The sequence below is a fragment of the Pseudophryne corroboree genome, chromosome 2 (genome assembly GCF_028390025.1).
Source record: "Pseudophryne corroboree isolate aPseCor3 chromosome 2, aPseCor3.hap2, whole genome shotgun sequence".
NCBI classification, from domain to species: domain Eukaryota; kingdom Metazoa; phylum Chordata; class Amphibia; order Anura; family Myobatrachidae; genus Pseudophryne; species Pseudophryne corroboree.
Window position 1 is genome coordinate 361,934,880 of NC_086445.1, and position 15,396 is coordinate 361,950,275.

General features: G+C 47.4%; 1 protein-coding gene across 2 annotated transcripts in view; it reads right to left on the reverse strand.

The window, feature by feature from the left end:
- The window catches only part of COL4A2 (collagen type IV alpha 2 chain), a 711,921-nt gene that overhangs the window by 12,098 nt on the left and 684,427 nt on the right, over positions 1 to 15,396 (reverse strand). For both annotated transcript variants that reach the window (XM_063953175.1, XM_063953174.1), the window contains one exon: positions 14,960 to 15,076. In XM_063953175.1, the coding sequence (XP_063809245.1) occupies positions 14,960 to 15,076 (117 nt within the window). The remainder of the gene's footprint in view (positions 1 to 14,959; positions 15,077 to 15,396) is intronic.

The following is a 15,396-nucleotide window of genomic DNA, read 5'->3' on the forward strand; positions in this document are numbered from 1 at the left end:
TCAGATAGGAGGATGGAAAATATCCAAAAAAGTATATACACACATGCAGGTGTTATACTACGACCAGCTGTAGCGACTGCCTGGATGGGCAGTGCTGGGGTAGTTTGGTCAGAGTCCCTGATTGAAAATATTGATACCCTGGACAGGGACAATATTTTACTGTCGTTAGAACAAATAAAGGATGCATTTCTTTATATGCGTGATGCACAGAGGGATATCTGCACACTGGCATCACGGGTAAGTGCTATGTCCATTTCGGCCAGAAGAGCTTTATGGACGCGACAGTGGACAGGCGATGCGGATTCAAAACGGCATATGGAAGTTTTGCCGTATAAAGGGGAGGAGTTATTTGGAGTCGGTCTATCAGATTTGGTGGCCACGGCTACAGCCGGGAAATCCACCTTTCTACCTCAAGTCACTCCCCCACAGAAAAAGGCACCGACTTTTCAACCGCAGCCCTTTCGTTCCTTTAAAAATAAGAGAGCAAAGGGCTATTCATATCTGCCACGAGGCAAAGGTCGAGGGAAGAGACAGCAACACGCAGCTCCTTCCCAGGAACAGAAGCCCTCCCCGGCTTCTACAAAAGCCTCAGCATGACGCTGGGGCTTCTCAAGCGGACTCGGGGACGGTGGGCGGTCGTCTCAAAAATTACAGCGCGCAGTGGGCTCACTCGCAGGTAGATCCCTGGATCCTGCAGATAATATCTCAAGGGTACAGGTTGGAATTAGAGACGGATCCACCTCGCCGTTTCCTGAAGTCTGCTTAACCAACGTCCCCCTCCGAAAGGGAGACGGTTTTGGAAGCCATTCACAAGCTGTACTCTCAGCAGGTGATAGTCAAGGTACCTCTTCTACAACAAGGGAAGGGGTATTATTCCACTCTTTTTGTGGTACCGAAGCCGGATGGCTCGGTAAGGCCTATTCTAAATCTGAAGTCCTTGAACCTGTACATAAAGAAGTTCAAGTTCAAAATGGAGTCACTCAGAGCAGTGATAGCGAACCTGGAAGAGGGGGACTTTATGGTATCCTTGGACATCAAGGATGCGTATCTCCACGTTCCAATTTACCCCTCACACCAGGGGTACCTCAGGTTCGTTGTACAAAACTGTCACTATCAGTTTCAGACGCTGCCGTTCGGATTGTCCACGGCACCTCGGATCTTTACAAAGGTAATGGCCGAGATGATGATTCTTCTTCGAAGAAAAGGCGTATTAATTATCCCATACTTGGACGATCTCCTAATAAGGGCGAGGTCCAGAGAACAGCTAGAGATGGGATTAGCACTGTCTCAAGAAGTGCTAAAACAGCACGGGTGGATTCTGAATATTCCAAAATCCCAGTTAATGCCGACAACTCGTCTGCTGTTCCTAGGGATGATTCTGGACACGGTTCAGAAAAAGGTTTTTCTCCCGGAGGAAAAAGCCAAGGAGTTATCCGAGCTTGTCAGGAACCTCCTAAAACCAGGAAAGGTGTCTGTACATCAATGCACAAGAGTCCTGGGAAAAATGGTGGCTTCTTACGAAGCAATTCCATTCGGCAGATTCCACGCAAGAATTTTCCAAAGGGATCTGTTGGACAAATGGTCAGGGTCGCATCTTCAGATGCACCTACGGATAACCCTGTCTCCAAGGACAAGGGTGTCTCTTCTGTGGTGGTTGCAGAGTCCTCATCTATTGGAGGGCCGCAGATTCGGCATACAGGATTGGATCCTGGTGACCACGGACGCCAGCCTGAGAGGCTGGGGAGCAGTCACACAAGGAAGAAACTTCCAGGGAGTATGGACGAGCCTGGAAACGTCTCTTCACATAAACATTCTGGAACTAAGAGCAATATACAATGCTCTAAGCCAGGCAGAACCTCTGCTTCAGGGAAAACCGGTGTTGATCCAGTCGGACAACATCACGGCAGTCGCCCATGTGAACAGACAGGGCGGCACAAGAAGCAGGAGTGCAATGGCAGAAGCTGCAAGGATTCTTCGCTGGGCAGAGAATCATGTGATAGCACTGTCAGCAGTGTTCATCCCGGGAGTGGACAACTGGGAAGCAGACTTCCTCAGCAGACACGATCTTCACCCGGGAGAGTGGGGACTTCATCCAGAAGTCTTCCACATGCTGGTAACCCGTTGGGAAAGACCAATGGTGGACATGATGGCGTCTCGCCTCAACAAAAAACTGGACAGGTATTGCGCCAGGTCAAGAGATCCGCAGGCAATAGCTGTGGACGCGCTGGTAACGCTTTGGGTGTACCAGTCGGTGTATGTGTTTCCTCCTCTGCCTCTCATACCAAAAGTATTGAGAATTATACGGCAAAGAGGCGTAAGAACGATACTAGTGGTTCCGGATTGGCCAAGAAGGACTTGGTACCCGGAACTTCAAGAGATGATCACGGAAGATCCGTGGCCTCTACCTCTAAGGAGGGACTTGCTTCAGCAGGGTCCCTGTCTGTTTCAAGACTTACCGCGGCTGCGTTTGACGGCATGGCGGTTGAACGCCGGATCCTAATGGAAAAAGGCATGCCGGAAGAAGTCATTCCTACTTTGATTAAAGCAAGGAAAGAAGTAACCGTGCAACATTATCACCGAATTTGGCGAAAATATGTTGCGTGGTGCGAAGATCGGAGTGCTCCGACGGAGGAATTTCAACTGGGTCGATTCCTACATTTCCTGCAATCAGGATTGTCTATGGGTCTCAAATTGGGATCTATTAAGGTTCAAATTTCGGCCCTGTCGATTTTCTTTCAAAAAGAATTGGCTTCAGTCCCTGAAGTCCAGACCTTTGTTAAGGGAGTGCTGCATATACAGCCCCCTGTGGTGCCTCCAGTGGCACCGTGGGATCTCAATGTAGTTTTGGATTTTCTAAAATCTCATTGGTTTGAACCACTAAATAAGGTGGATTTGAAATATCTCACTTGGAAAGTGACCATGCTTCTAGCCCTGGCTTCTGCCAGGAGAGTGTCAGAATTGGCAGCTTTATCTTACAAAAGCCCATATCTGATTTTCCATTCGGACAGGGCAGAACTGCGGACTCGTCCGCATTTTCTCCCTAAGGTGGTGTCAGCATTTCATCTGAACCAGCCTATTGTAGTGCCTGCGGCTACAAGTGACTTGGAGGACTCCAAGTTACTGGACGTTGTCAGAGCATTAAAAATATATATTGCAAGAACAGCTGGAGTCAGAAAATCTGACTCGTTGTTTATATTGTATGCACCCAACAAGATGGGTGCTCCTGCGTCTAAGCAGACGATTGCTCGTTGGATCTGTAGCACAATCCAACTGGCACATTCTGTGGCAGGCCTGCCACAGCCTAAATCTGTAAAGGCCCACTCCACAAGGAAGGTGGGCTCATCTTGGGCGGCTGCCCGAGGGGTCTCGGCATTACAACTTTGCCGAGCAGCTACGTGGTCAGGGGAGAACACGTTTGTAAAATTTTACAAATTTGATACTCTGGCTAAGGAGGACCTGGAGTTCTCTCATTCGGTGCTGCAGAGTCATCCGCACTCTCCCGCCCGTTTGGGAGCTTTGGTATAATCCCCATGGTCCTTTCAGGAACCCCAGCATCCACTAGGACGATAGAGAAAATAAGATTTTACTTACCGATAAATCTATTTCTCGGAGTCCGTAGTGGATGCTGGGCGCCCATCCCAAGTGCGGATTATCTGCATAAATTGTACATAGTTATTGTTAACTTATTCGGGTTATTGTTGTAGGAAGCCATCTTTAAGAGGCTCCGCTGTTATCATACTGTTAACTGGGTTTAGATCACAAGTTGTACGGTGTGATTGGTGTGGCTGGTATGAGTCTTACCCGGGATTCAAAATCCTCCCTTATTGTGTACGCTCGTCCGGGCACAGTACCTAACTGGAGTCTGGAGGAGGGTCATAGGGGGAGGAGCCAGTGCACACCACCTGATCGGAAAAAGCTTTACTTTTTGTGCCCTGTCTCCTGCGGAGCCGCTATTCCCCATGGTCCTTTCAGGAACCCCAGCATCCACTACGGACTCCGAGAAATAGATTTATCGGTAAGTAAAATCTTATTATTTACATACATACATACATACATACAAGAATGACTAGAACTGAACAATAGTATGCCTAGGTGTATTAAAAATTAAACCCAAGCACAAATGTTATGTTTTGGTTATCATGTATGTCTGATCATGTCAGTTTAATAGAGATGAATGATTAGATCAATACATTACTGATTTATTAGATTTTGTGATTCTGTGTCAACAAAGTACTGTAGGTGAGAACATTTTTTTCTTAATTTTCAGGATTCAGAAAGTAACCAGAGAGGTAATAAACACAACATGCTTGCAGATGAATGCAAACTCTTTCCTCATGCTGCCTCTCCATAAGGACTAATAGAAATTAATGGCGAGATGCAATAGAACTCATACAATGTAATAAGATGTGTGAACATTAAAACTTGCATGTCTCCTGCAATCATGCAACTCGCAATGGCAAAACTCGCATCCAGATGTTTTGCCATTGCACACATAAGACTCGAGCAATGTAATAGGGTACAAGTTGTAAACTCGAACCTAACACACTAATTAAAAACAGACCAGCTTCGGGGGTGGGGGGGGGCAAGTTTGACAGAAGCATGCAAAGATCAGAGAGATCCGTACCGCCGAAAATAATGAGACCAGACAGGTATTGGCTTGGTAAATGGTCCGCTTTTATTTAAATATATGTATTATTACTTATATAAATGTATGGTGGGGAAGAAAGAATGGTCAAGTATTGCACTAACGACACCTATCTGGATAGTAAAAAAAAAATTGGGATGACGATACAGGCCTTCTGCCAGGCCCTCAGACAAATAATGAGGCCTTCTGCCAGCACCTAAACCCAAAAATGAGGGCCTTCTGCCAGCTCACTTCCACATAAAATTTTCCTAGGTATCCAAAACCCTTCCAATGACCACCATGACAGGCCCATCTGGAAAGATGGATGTGGTATAATAGATCTACACAAATTAGAAAGACAGTCACCATATGGTTGACAGGTACAAAAGGTTGACAATAAAGGTTGATACAAGTTTTTTTATGTTATTTCCAAAATGTGTTCATTTTACAGTCTGTGACCATGGTTAGTGCAATGTAGACCCTCAGAGGCTTGCTTTGCTCGCCACGCTTTGAGAAAGGTGACTCACTCTGCTAGCGCCGCACTCGTCACAGGTACTATTCCTAGTCATAGTCCACGTGGATGGTAAATGAAGCAAAAGTTTAAAAAAATCCCCCCCAAAACTTGTGTCAACCATTGTCATGTGGACCTTTTGATCCTGTCAATATATTGCATGTCGACCTATTGACTGTGTAACTAGACACTATACATTGGAATCTGGACAGATTGTGCACCCTGCTGGGGTGAGCTAGCACCATCAGCCTAACAGAGTATTAGAAGGGAAAGTACCTGGAGATCTACTTGTTTCTGCTATTGTTGACGACTAACGTGTAACGTATGTGCATCCAGGGCAGACGTATCTTATTAGTAACAGGCCATAGCAGTAGCGCACGCAGGAGGGATTTCTGAGTACCCAGAAACCCCCCCTGACGGATCAAAATTATGATTTTTTTCCCCAGGACGGAGACAGCCTCGTCTCCGTGTCTGCAACAGCCGCGGACCCGCAGCCGCAATCGGTGCTGCCTGGTCACTGCCGGCTCATCAGGTGGTATCCATGTACCTGATGCGGAGTGCTGACAGCTGAACACATGCAGTGGCCCGGCGGTGTGCTGCGATCACAGCTACGAGCAAGGAGAGATCTGCACCGACGCAGTGTCAGGGAGGATGGAAGCTCTGTGTGTAAATATTAAGTGTTTGTATACCCTGTGTTTGTAAGTGTGCTGTGTGTATGAATTTGTTGTGTGTAAGTATGCTACACTATGTGTATGTGACACTGTGTGTGTCTTTCAGAAAACACTGACTGTGTCTGGTGCTATTCAATATATAAATATATATATCTCTCTATTTATATACATATATTTATATATATATATATATATATATATATATATATACGTGTAGGTGTGCATATGATATCACACATACACCCAACGCGCACACATATATACCAACCACTTTATTATGAGTATTAATTAATATACCTTAATAAGAACCCATATGTTCTAAAAAAATCATATAAAGCAGCGAAGGTAAATTGGCTTGTGGATATAGCCAACAAATTTCACCTGATAAAAATCAGATGCAAAACTACTACACAATATTAAATCCCCTCGCGCTGATAAAATAAAATTGAGTCAACAGGGCATGAATGTACTCAATACATTAATTACTTGATAACATTTTTAATAAAATCAATCATATAAAGAATACTATCACAAGAAGTTAATATGCGCATAAAACCCCCCAAATAAACGTGCAAGATATATATTAAAAATACTTAAGCATAAGAGGTGAATCATATATCTATAATTGACCACAGTAGACTGAACTAATGATCGCAAAGATGTTAATGTCCTTATTTAGTTCTTAAGTAGGACAGTCCCGTACGGTGTACTATACAGTATAATGTCCCCTAGATTGGATATCATGCAATAAGCGTAGATGGAGTTTTTTTTACCAATATCCGTGTGCTCACAGGTAAGTAATCGCTGGGGAGAAATTGCTTTCAAGTCCCGGAAGATGAAATCAAGGACCCGGGGCTCGGCGCACCACAGGCGCCTAGTTGCTGAATTGACTCCCGTTTATTGGCCGCCACTTATAGCGTCCTCTGTCTCCTGCTTGGCGACCTCAACAAAGCGGTACACACACCTTGTGGCTACGGAGGATATAGTCCGGCTTCCGGGGCTCGGCGCACCGCAAGGGCCTAACAGCTGATGGAGCTCCCGTCTTCCAGCCGCAGCGTATAGCGTCCTCCCTTCTCCCGCTTGTCAGCCACAACCAGCAGCGTTGCACACGTACTCGCATCAATAGGGGACATAAATTGGTGTCAACTGGGTCACAAGTAGGGCACTTTCTCTGACGCGTTTCGCTCCTAATTGAAGCTTCCTCATAGAAGCTTCAATTAGGAGCGAACCCAGGCTGTTGTAAAGGTCGTAAAATATATTCTAGTTTTGTCTGACCACAGCAGTAATAAACCTATATAGTGGTAGATGCTCAATTAGCTTAGTGATATCGCTCAGGTGCTTGCAAGGGAGGGGTATTTCTAAGCAAGAAAAAAATCATTTTGTTTTCCCCCAGCACCCTGAATGATAACAGTAACCAGATTTAAATCCTACACAATGGGGGTAATTCTGAGTTGATCGCAGCAGCAAGTTTGTTAGCAATTGGGCAAAACCATGTGCACTGCAGGGGGGGCAGATATAACATTTGCAGAGAAAGTTAGATTTGGGTGGGTTATTTTGTTTCTGTGCAGGGTAAATACTGGCTGCTTTATTTTTACACTGCAATTTAGATTTCAGTTTGAACACACCCCACCCAAATCTAATTATCTCCGCACATGTTATATCTGCCTCCCCTGCAGTGCACATGGTTTTGCCCAACTGCTAAAAAAATTCCTGCTGCGATCAACTTGGAATTACCCCCAATATTAGAATTCAGAGATCTTGGTTACATATATTTGTGCAAATGTATGAATAAGCCCCCAAGCTGCGTCAAGGCCTCTCTGTATATTGGGGGTCCCTGGCGCTATATCTAGGTGCAGGGTGCGGCACCCCAAAAATCAGCATATATTAGAAAGCCCAGGGCAGAATACCAGTGAAAAAATAGGATTTTGGTTACCTACCGGTAAATCCTTTTCTCATAGTCCGTAGAGGATGCTGGGGTCCATATTAGTACCATGGGGTATAGACGGGTCCACCAGGAGCCATTGGCATTTTAAGAGTTTAATAGTGTGGGATGGCTCCTCCCTCTATGCCCCTCCTACCAGACTCAGTCTAGAAACTGTGCCCGAGGAGACAACATACTTCGAGAGAAGGAATTACACAGATAGTGGCGAGATTCATACCAGCTCACACAAACATGAAAATCGTCAACAGCTGAAACAGTAAATAACGCAGAACTTACCTAGGAACCAGGTAACACTGAACTATAAAACCAATGCAGGAAACAAAGCGCTGGGCGGGCGCCCAGCATCCTCTACGGACCACGAGAAAAGGATTTACCGGTAGGTAACCAAAATCGTATTTTCTCTAACGTCCTAGAGGATGCTGGGGTCCATATTAGTACCATGGGGATGTACCAAAGCTCCCGGAGAGCGCGGAGGCTCCTGCAACACTGCCTGACCAAACTTGAGGTCATCGAACTTGTAAAACTTGGCAAACGTGTTCAACCCAGACCAAGTAGCTGCTCGGCAGAGGTGTATCGCCGAGACACCCCGGGCAGCCGCCCAGGAAGAACCCACTTTACGAGTAGAGTGGGCCTTTATGGATTTCGGACACGGCAATCCTGCCGTGGAATAAGCATGCTGGATAGTAAACCTGATCCAGCATGAAATTGACTGCTTAGAAGCAGGACCTTTAAGTTTCTTTGGATCATAGAGGACAAACAGAGAGTCACTTTTCCTATGACGAGCCGTCCTCTTCACGTAAATCTTCAAAGATCTCAAAACATCCAAGGCCTTTGAATTAATTGAGGAGTCAGTAGCCACTGGCACCACAATAGGCTGGTTGATGTGGGAAGCCGTCACAACCTTAGGCAGAAACTGTGGACGAGTCCTAAGTTCCGCCCTGTCTTCATGGAAGATCAGATAGGGGCTTTTACAAGATAAAGCCCCCAATTCCGACATGCGTCGCGCAGAAGCCAAGGCCAACAAGGTGACCGCCTTCCACGTGAGAAACTTGAGATCAGCCTCCTGTAGAGGCTCAATCCAAGCAGATTGTAGGAACTGCAACACCACATCCAGATTCCATGGAGCCGTAGGTGCCACAAAGGGAGGCTGAATGTGCAGAACCCCTTTCAAAAAGGTCTGAACCTCAGGAAGAACAGCCAATTGTTTTTGGAAGAAGATGGACAAAGCAGAGATCTGGACTTTGATGGAGCCCAGTCTCAGCCCAATATCCACCCCTGCTTGCAGAAAAAGGAGAAAACGACCAAGTTGAAACTCCACCGCCGGAAACTTCTTGGCCTCACACCAAGAAACATATTTCTTCCAAATGCGATGGTAATGCTTAGACGTTACCCCCTTCCTGGCCTGTATCAGGGTAAGAATAACTTCACTCGGGATACCCTTCCGAGCTAAGATCTGGCGTTCAACCGCCATGCCGTCAAACGAAGCCGCGGTAAGTCTTGATAAGCGAATGGCCCCTGCAGAAGCAGATCCTCCCAAAGAGGTAAAGGCCGTGGATCTTCTAGCAGAAGATCCAGCAGGTCCGCCTACCAAGCCCTCCTTAGCCAGTCCGGAGCAATGAGGATTGCCAGAACCTTTGTTCTTCTCACGAGTTGAAGAACTCTTGGTATCAGAGGAAGTGGAGGGAACACATACACTTACTTGAACACCCAAGGTGTCACTAGTGCGTCCACTGCCTGTGGGTCTCTTGACCTGGAACAGTACCTCCATAGCTTCTTGTTGAGGCGGGAGGCCATCCTGTCTATGTGAGGAACCTCCCACCAACCGGTTAACTCCTCGAACACCTCCGGATGGAGGCCCCACTCCCCTGGATGGAGATCGTGTCTGCTGAGGAAGTCTGCTTCCCAGTTGTCTACGCCCGGAATGAAGATTGCCAACATCGCCACCGCGTGCCTTTCTGCCGCGACGAGGATCTTTGACACCTCTGCCATGGCAGTTCTGCCCTTCGTTCCACCTTGTCGGTTTATGACTGCACCTGAACAGCCCGATCCTGTAGAAGGTGTGCTGCTTGTAGAAGGGCGTGATCCAGTCTTGAATTCTGAACCTTCTCCCTTCCAGAAGGTGTGGAAGTTGCAGCCACCAGAGGAGTGAAATCCTGGCTTTCGGAGACAGGCGTATCCTCTTGTGCATGTGTAGGTGAGAGCCCGACCACTGGTCCAAGAGGTCCAGTTGAAAGGGTCGAGCATGAAACCTGCCATACTGCAGAGCCTCGTAGGTGGCAACCATCTTCCCCAGAAGGCGTATGCATTGATGAACCGATACCCGGGTAGGCTGTATGACATCCCGGACCATTGTTTGAATCACCAACGCTTTCTCCGCCGGGAGAAAAACCCTCTGCATTTCCGTTTCGAGGATCATTCCCAGGAAAGACAGCCGCCTTGTCGGCTCCAGATGATACTTTGGAAGATTCAGGATCCAACCGTGCTTCCTGAGCAGCTGCGTCGTGAGTGCACCGCAACAACCTCTTCCTGGATGATGCCTTGATCAGGAGATCATCCAGATATGGAATTATGTTCACCCCCTGTTTGCGGAGGAGAACCATCATCTCCGCTATCACCTTGGTGAAGATCCTTGGTGCTGTTGAGAGGCCAAACGGCAGCGCCTGGAACTGATAGCTTGATGCGGTGCCCAAATTGGAATGTGTAGGTAAGCATCCTTGATGTCCAGGGACACCAGGAATTCCCCCTCCGACAGCCCTGAAATGACAGCTCTCAGAGATTCCATCTTGAATTTGAACTCCTTGAGATAAGGGTTCAAAGATTTTAAATTTAGAATAGGCCGTACCGAACCATCCGGTTTCGGTACCACAAAAAGGTTCGAATAATAATCCTTGTTCCGTTGTTGAAGAGGGACCTGAACAATGACCTCTGACACCACCAATTTTCTGATGGCTTCCAGAAGAATTGTCCTGTCCGCCAGCAGAGCTGGTAAGCCTGACTTGAAGAAACGGTGAGGCGGGGGCTCTTGAAACTCCAGTCTGTACCCTCTGGACACTATATCCAGAACCCAGGGGTCCAGACCCGACGACACCCAGACGTGGCTGAACTGCCTGAGCCTCGCCCCCACCTGACCTTCCTCCAGGCCAAGCTGTCCACCGTCATGCGGAGGACTTAGGGGTATCAGAAGCGGGCTTCTGGGTTTGGGAACCTGCGGGAGCGGGTTTCTTTCCTTTGGCACGACCACCTCTGAAGAAGGTGTTCAAAGGCTTATTATTTCTAGGCCTCGCGGCCTGAAAGGACTGTGACGTGTTAGATGAAAAGGGCTTCTTCGTAGCCGGTGCAGCCGAGGGGAGAAAAGGCGACTTACCCGCGGTAGCCGTGGCAATCCACGCATCCAGCGCCTCCCAAAATAGAGCCTGACCTTTGTACGGAAGGCCTTCCACACACTTCCTGGATTCCACGTCCGCAGACCAGTTGCGCAGCCAGAGACCTCTGCGAGCCGAGACTGACATGGAGGAGATCCCCGCAGCCATGGAACCCAGGTACTTCATGGAATCCACCAGGAACCCTGCAGAATCCTGAATATTACGCAAAAACAAATCAACGTCACCTTTGTCCAGCGTAGAAGATTCCTACTGCAGAGTGATCGACCACCTGGTAATAGCTTTAGCAATTCAAGCACAGGCTATAGTAGGCCGCAATATAACCCCCGAAGCCGTGTAAATGGATTTCAGCGTAGCATCCACCTTGCGATCTGCTGGGTCCTTCAACGCGGTAGATCCCGGGACCGGTAAAACTACCTGTTTGGACAGCCTGGATACAGAGGCGTCGACTATCGGTGGGGAATCCCACCTCTTCCTATCCTCCTCTGGGTAGGGAAAAGCCACCAACACCCTCTTGGGAATCTGGAATTTATTTTCCGGAGTTTCCCATGCGTTTTAAAGATAGCATTCAATTCCTTGGATGCCGGGAAGGTGAGGGGGGGCTTCTTATTATCTGTAAAGAAGGCCTCCTCCACCTGTTCCGGAGCTGTGTCAGAGTCGGTGTCCGTGTCATCCTGCATAATTGCAAGCGCACGTTTATGAGAATGTACCGCCGGGGACCCCGAGGAGGCAGAATCAGACCATACCACCATAGAGGACTGGAGGACCTGAGTGGCGTGCTCAGTCCTAGCAACTATATCAGAAATCTGGGAAATAGTCCCCCTCAGAGAGACTAACCATTCTGGCTCTCTAGCTGGGATCTGCGCTAAAACTGTGCAATCCTGATTACATGGTATGGAGTCCTCCTGGGAGGACAAATCCTCTGCAGCATATGACACATTGTCCCTAGACATGTTACCACCCACCCACACACATACATACAACACCCCACAAACACACAGGGTATTATGCAGGCAGAGTTTCTCCCCCAGGCAGAGAGACGGAGAGATTGGAGCCAACCCACACACAGCGCTTTGTAGGCAAAGGGAGTCCCTTCCCAGCGCTGACTGTGCCCCTTAATAGGTGACACAGCCTATTATGCAGCCTCCCCTCCCTTCTACAGCCCCCTGGTACCGTACAGACTGCTGGAGAAAGCTCTGGAGGGACCTGGATCCAGTGGAGAGCGACTGCAGGCAGAGAAAATGGCGCTGAACGCTGCTGGGTCCGCTCTGAGAAGCTCTGCCCCCTTCAATGGCGCCGGCTTCCCGCTCTCAAGAAGATTATACTGGCCTGGAGGATTTGGCTGACCTGGATCCGCAGACCCCGACATGCAGGAAACGACCAGTGCAGGGTACCGTGCTGGCCCAGGGCGCTCCCCCCCAGCGCCGCACAAGGTACCGCTGAGCCTTCCAGGAGCGCGCTCCTAACCCTCTAGCCGCCCACTTCACACTGTCCCCCCGCTTGCAAGGGGGGACAGTGACTCACTCGCCATCTTCAGCTCCTGAAGGGGTGGCGGCCAGCTGCCGGAGCGAGCGTTCCCCTGCGGCGGGGCGCGATCGTACCCCTCTGGAGCTAGTGCCCAGTCAGCGGGAGCAGTGGCTCAAGAACCCGCGAGGCGGACACTGCTCCCCCCCCCCCCCTCATGCTCCCCCCCCTCAGTCCCACGCTGCAGGGAGGCTGTCGCCAGCAGCCTCCCTGTAAAATAAAAAAACTGAAAACTCTGTAGAGCTCCCCTAGCTGTGACCGGCTCCTCCGGGCACATTTTCTAAACTGAGTCTGGTAGGAGGGGCATAGAGGGAGGAGCCAGCCCACACTATTAAACTCTTAAAGTGCCAATGGCTCCTGGTGGACCCGTCTATACCCCATGGTACTAATATGGACCCCAGCATCCTCTAGGATGTTACAGAAAAACTATAGTGTTAATAAATTAGTGTTAGGAAGCCGAAGCTATATACAAAAAGTGATACAAAAATAATGAGATGTAATTAAAATAAAGAAATAGTCTTAGTGAAGACACTAGATCACAGCAGTAACAAATGGCATTTGGGAAACTACAATAGTGGGAAGCAAAATAAAAGAAAGGATCTGTTGGATTCACATATACGGTCACACACTCGATTAGGAACACCGAAATGCTTATCTGGAGTTGTAAACTTATTTTGTTGCACAAACTGCAATTTTTTTGTACTGCGCATGTACAGAATTTTATTTACGCATTAATCCATTTGTCAATTTAGCACTTACACCTCCTTACACTTCTAGAAGCAGATTGGAGGTGTGTACAGTATGGGTGTGTACCCAATGAGCGTGTCTTGTTCTGTGCTGATACTTTTACATGGATTGTGGGTATATTTTATCTATAACATACATCTATCCAGCTCATGTCTATTGGGGCTAGGGTGGCCAATCCCGGCCATTTTTTCAATCCCGGGTATCGGGATTGAAAAATAGTCAATCCCGGGATACCCAGGATTGATTTGTTTCCTGTGTGCCCCACCCGCACCGCCCGCACACATAACTCACCATACTACACGGGCGGCTGGTCTGTGCGGCGGGTGACTGGCGGTTGGCTGTGCATTGTGACCTCTGACTTAATGTCACGCTGCGCAGGGGAAGCCTAGAGGAAGGAGCCGGGCAGCGTCTGAGCCTCCTGAGATCACTCAGTGCTGCCCGGCATTAAAAAAATAAAGGGCCACCTGATCCCAAAATCCCCGGGATTGGAGCTTCCAATTCCGGGATTAAATCCCGGATGATTTTTGGCTTAAATTGGGACACGACACTGGATCTGAGCCATACCATACACAGCAGCTAACATTCACCACACTGGGACCTAACAACAAGCAGAAACTAATCCACCTGCTATAGTCATATAACACTGCTTCAGCATCACCAGATAACTTGTACATACTGTAGTAAGGAAAAAAGATATACAGCGCTCATTGACACAGTGTGATCTAAAAAGGTAAGTATTTAATAATTGTTTTTTTTTTTAAAAAGACTTAGACAGTTAAAAAACATGCAATCTAAGATATAATGTGTCTCAATATTGACTTCAGGTGGACTTATAAATCTATTAATACAGCTTTGAGAAAGCTGCCTGGAGCAGTGAAACGCGTTGGCTTGAGACCTGTGTGGACATTTGCCAACTAGCACCATCACCACGCCACCATCTACAGTCAGGACCTTGCATTCTTCTTGCCTCCGTGAACCAGGACTCCTACTGGCATCGCCATTGCCTATTACATCCATAGGAGAACCCACACAATGGAACACGGAGTTCCGAGTGAACTGTGAACCAGGACCCCAACAATTGTCGCCGTTGCCATACGGACTTGTACCTTACGGGAGCCTCTTTAAACGGAACACAGACTTGGTAACCACATCCAATTGGATGAATTATTATACATCTGGTCCGTTTTTATGACTGTATATGTGCTGGTTTTAATATGTTGATGAGTGCCAAACATACCAGTTGGTGTCAGTATTAATAGATTTATAAGTCCACCTGAAGTCAATATTGAGACACATTGTATCTTAGATTGCATGTTTTTTAACTGTCTAAGTCTTTTTTTTTAAAAACCTATTATTAAATACTTACCTTTTTAGATCACACTGTGTCAATGAGCGCTGTATATCTTTTTTCCTCCTCTTGTTATTGAAAGGGTTTGACTACCCCTTATCTATTCAGCTGCTAGGAAAAGCACACTCATCACAGCGCCTGTATATATACTTGATATATATAACTTTTCAACATACTGTAGTAACCATATACTTTAGTACACTCTCATTTACCTTTATATCCCACAGGGCCCCTCTGTCCGGTAGGTCCCTGTTCTCCGCGAGTTCCAGGTCTAGCAGATGTTCCAGGTACACCCGGTATGCCTTGTTTACCGTATGGACCCTGTAGACCTGAAAGGTACTGTAGTTCAGCGTACTCATAAGTTTTAGGAATTTAATAATCATTAACTTAATATTTCTCCCATCTCATGCTCATCACGTACCAGAATTTACTATCACTGTCATCAAAAAAAATCAGCACTTCCCATGCTTGTGACCTCTTGGCTTATCCCTCACATCTAATCATTGACCACATGCTGCCAATTTCCCTCATGCAATATCTAAAGAATATGCCGCTATTTGGGACACTGTGGGCCTAATTCAAGTTTGATTTCAAAACAACATTTTCCTCTAATGGGCAAAACCATGTGCACTGCTGGTGGAGCAGATAT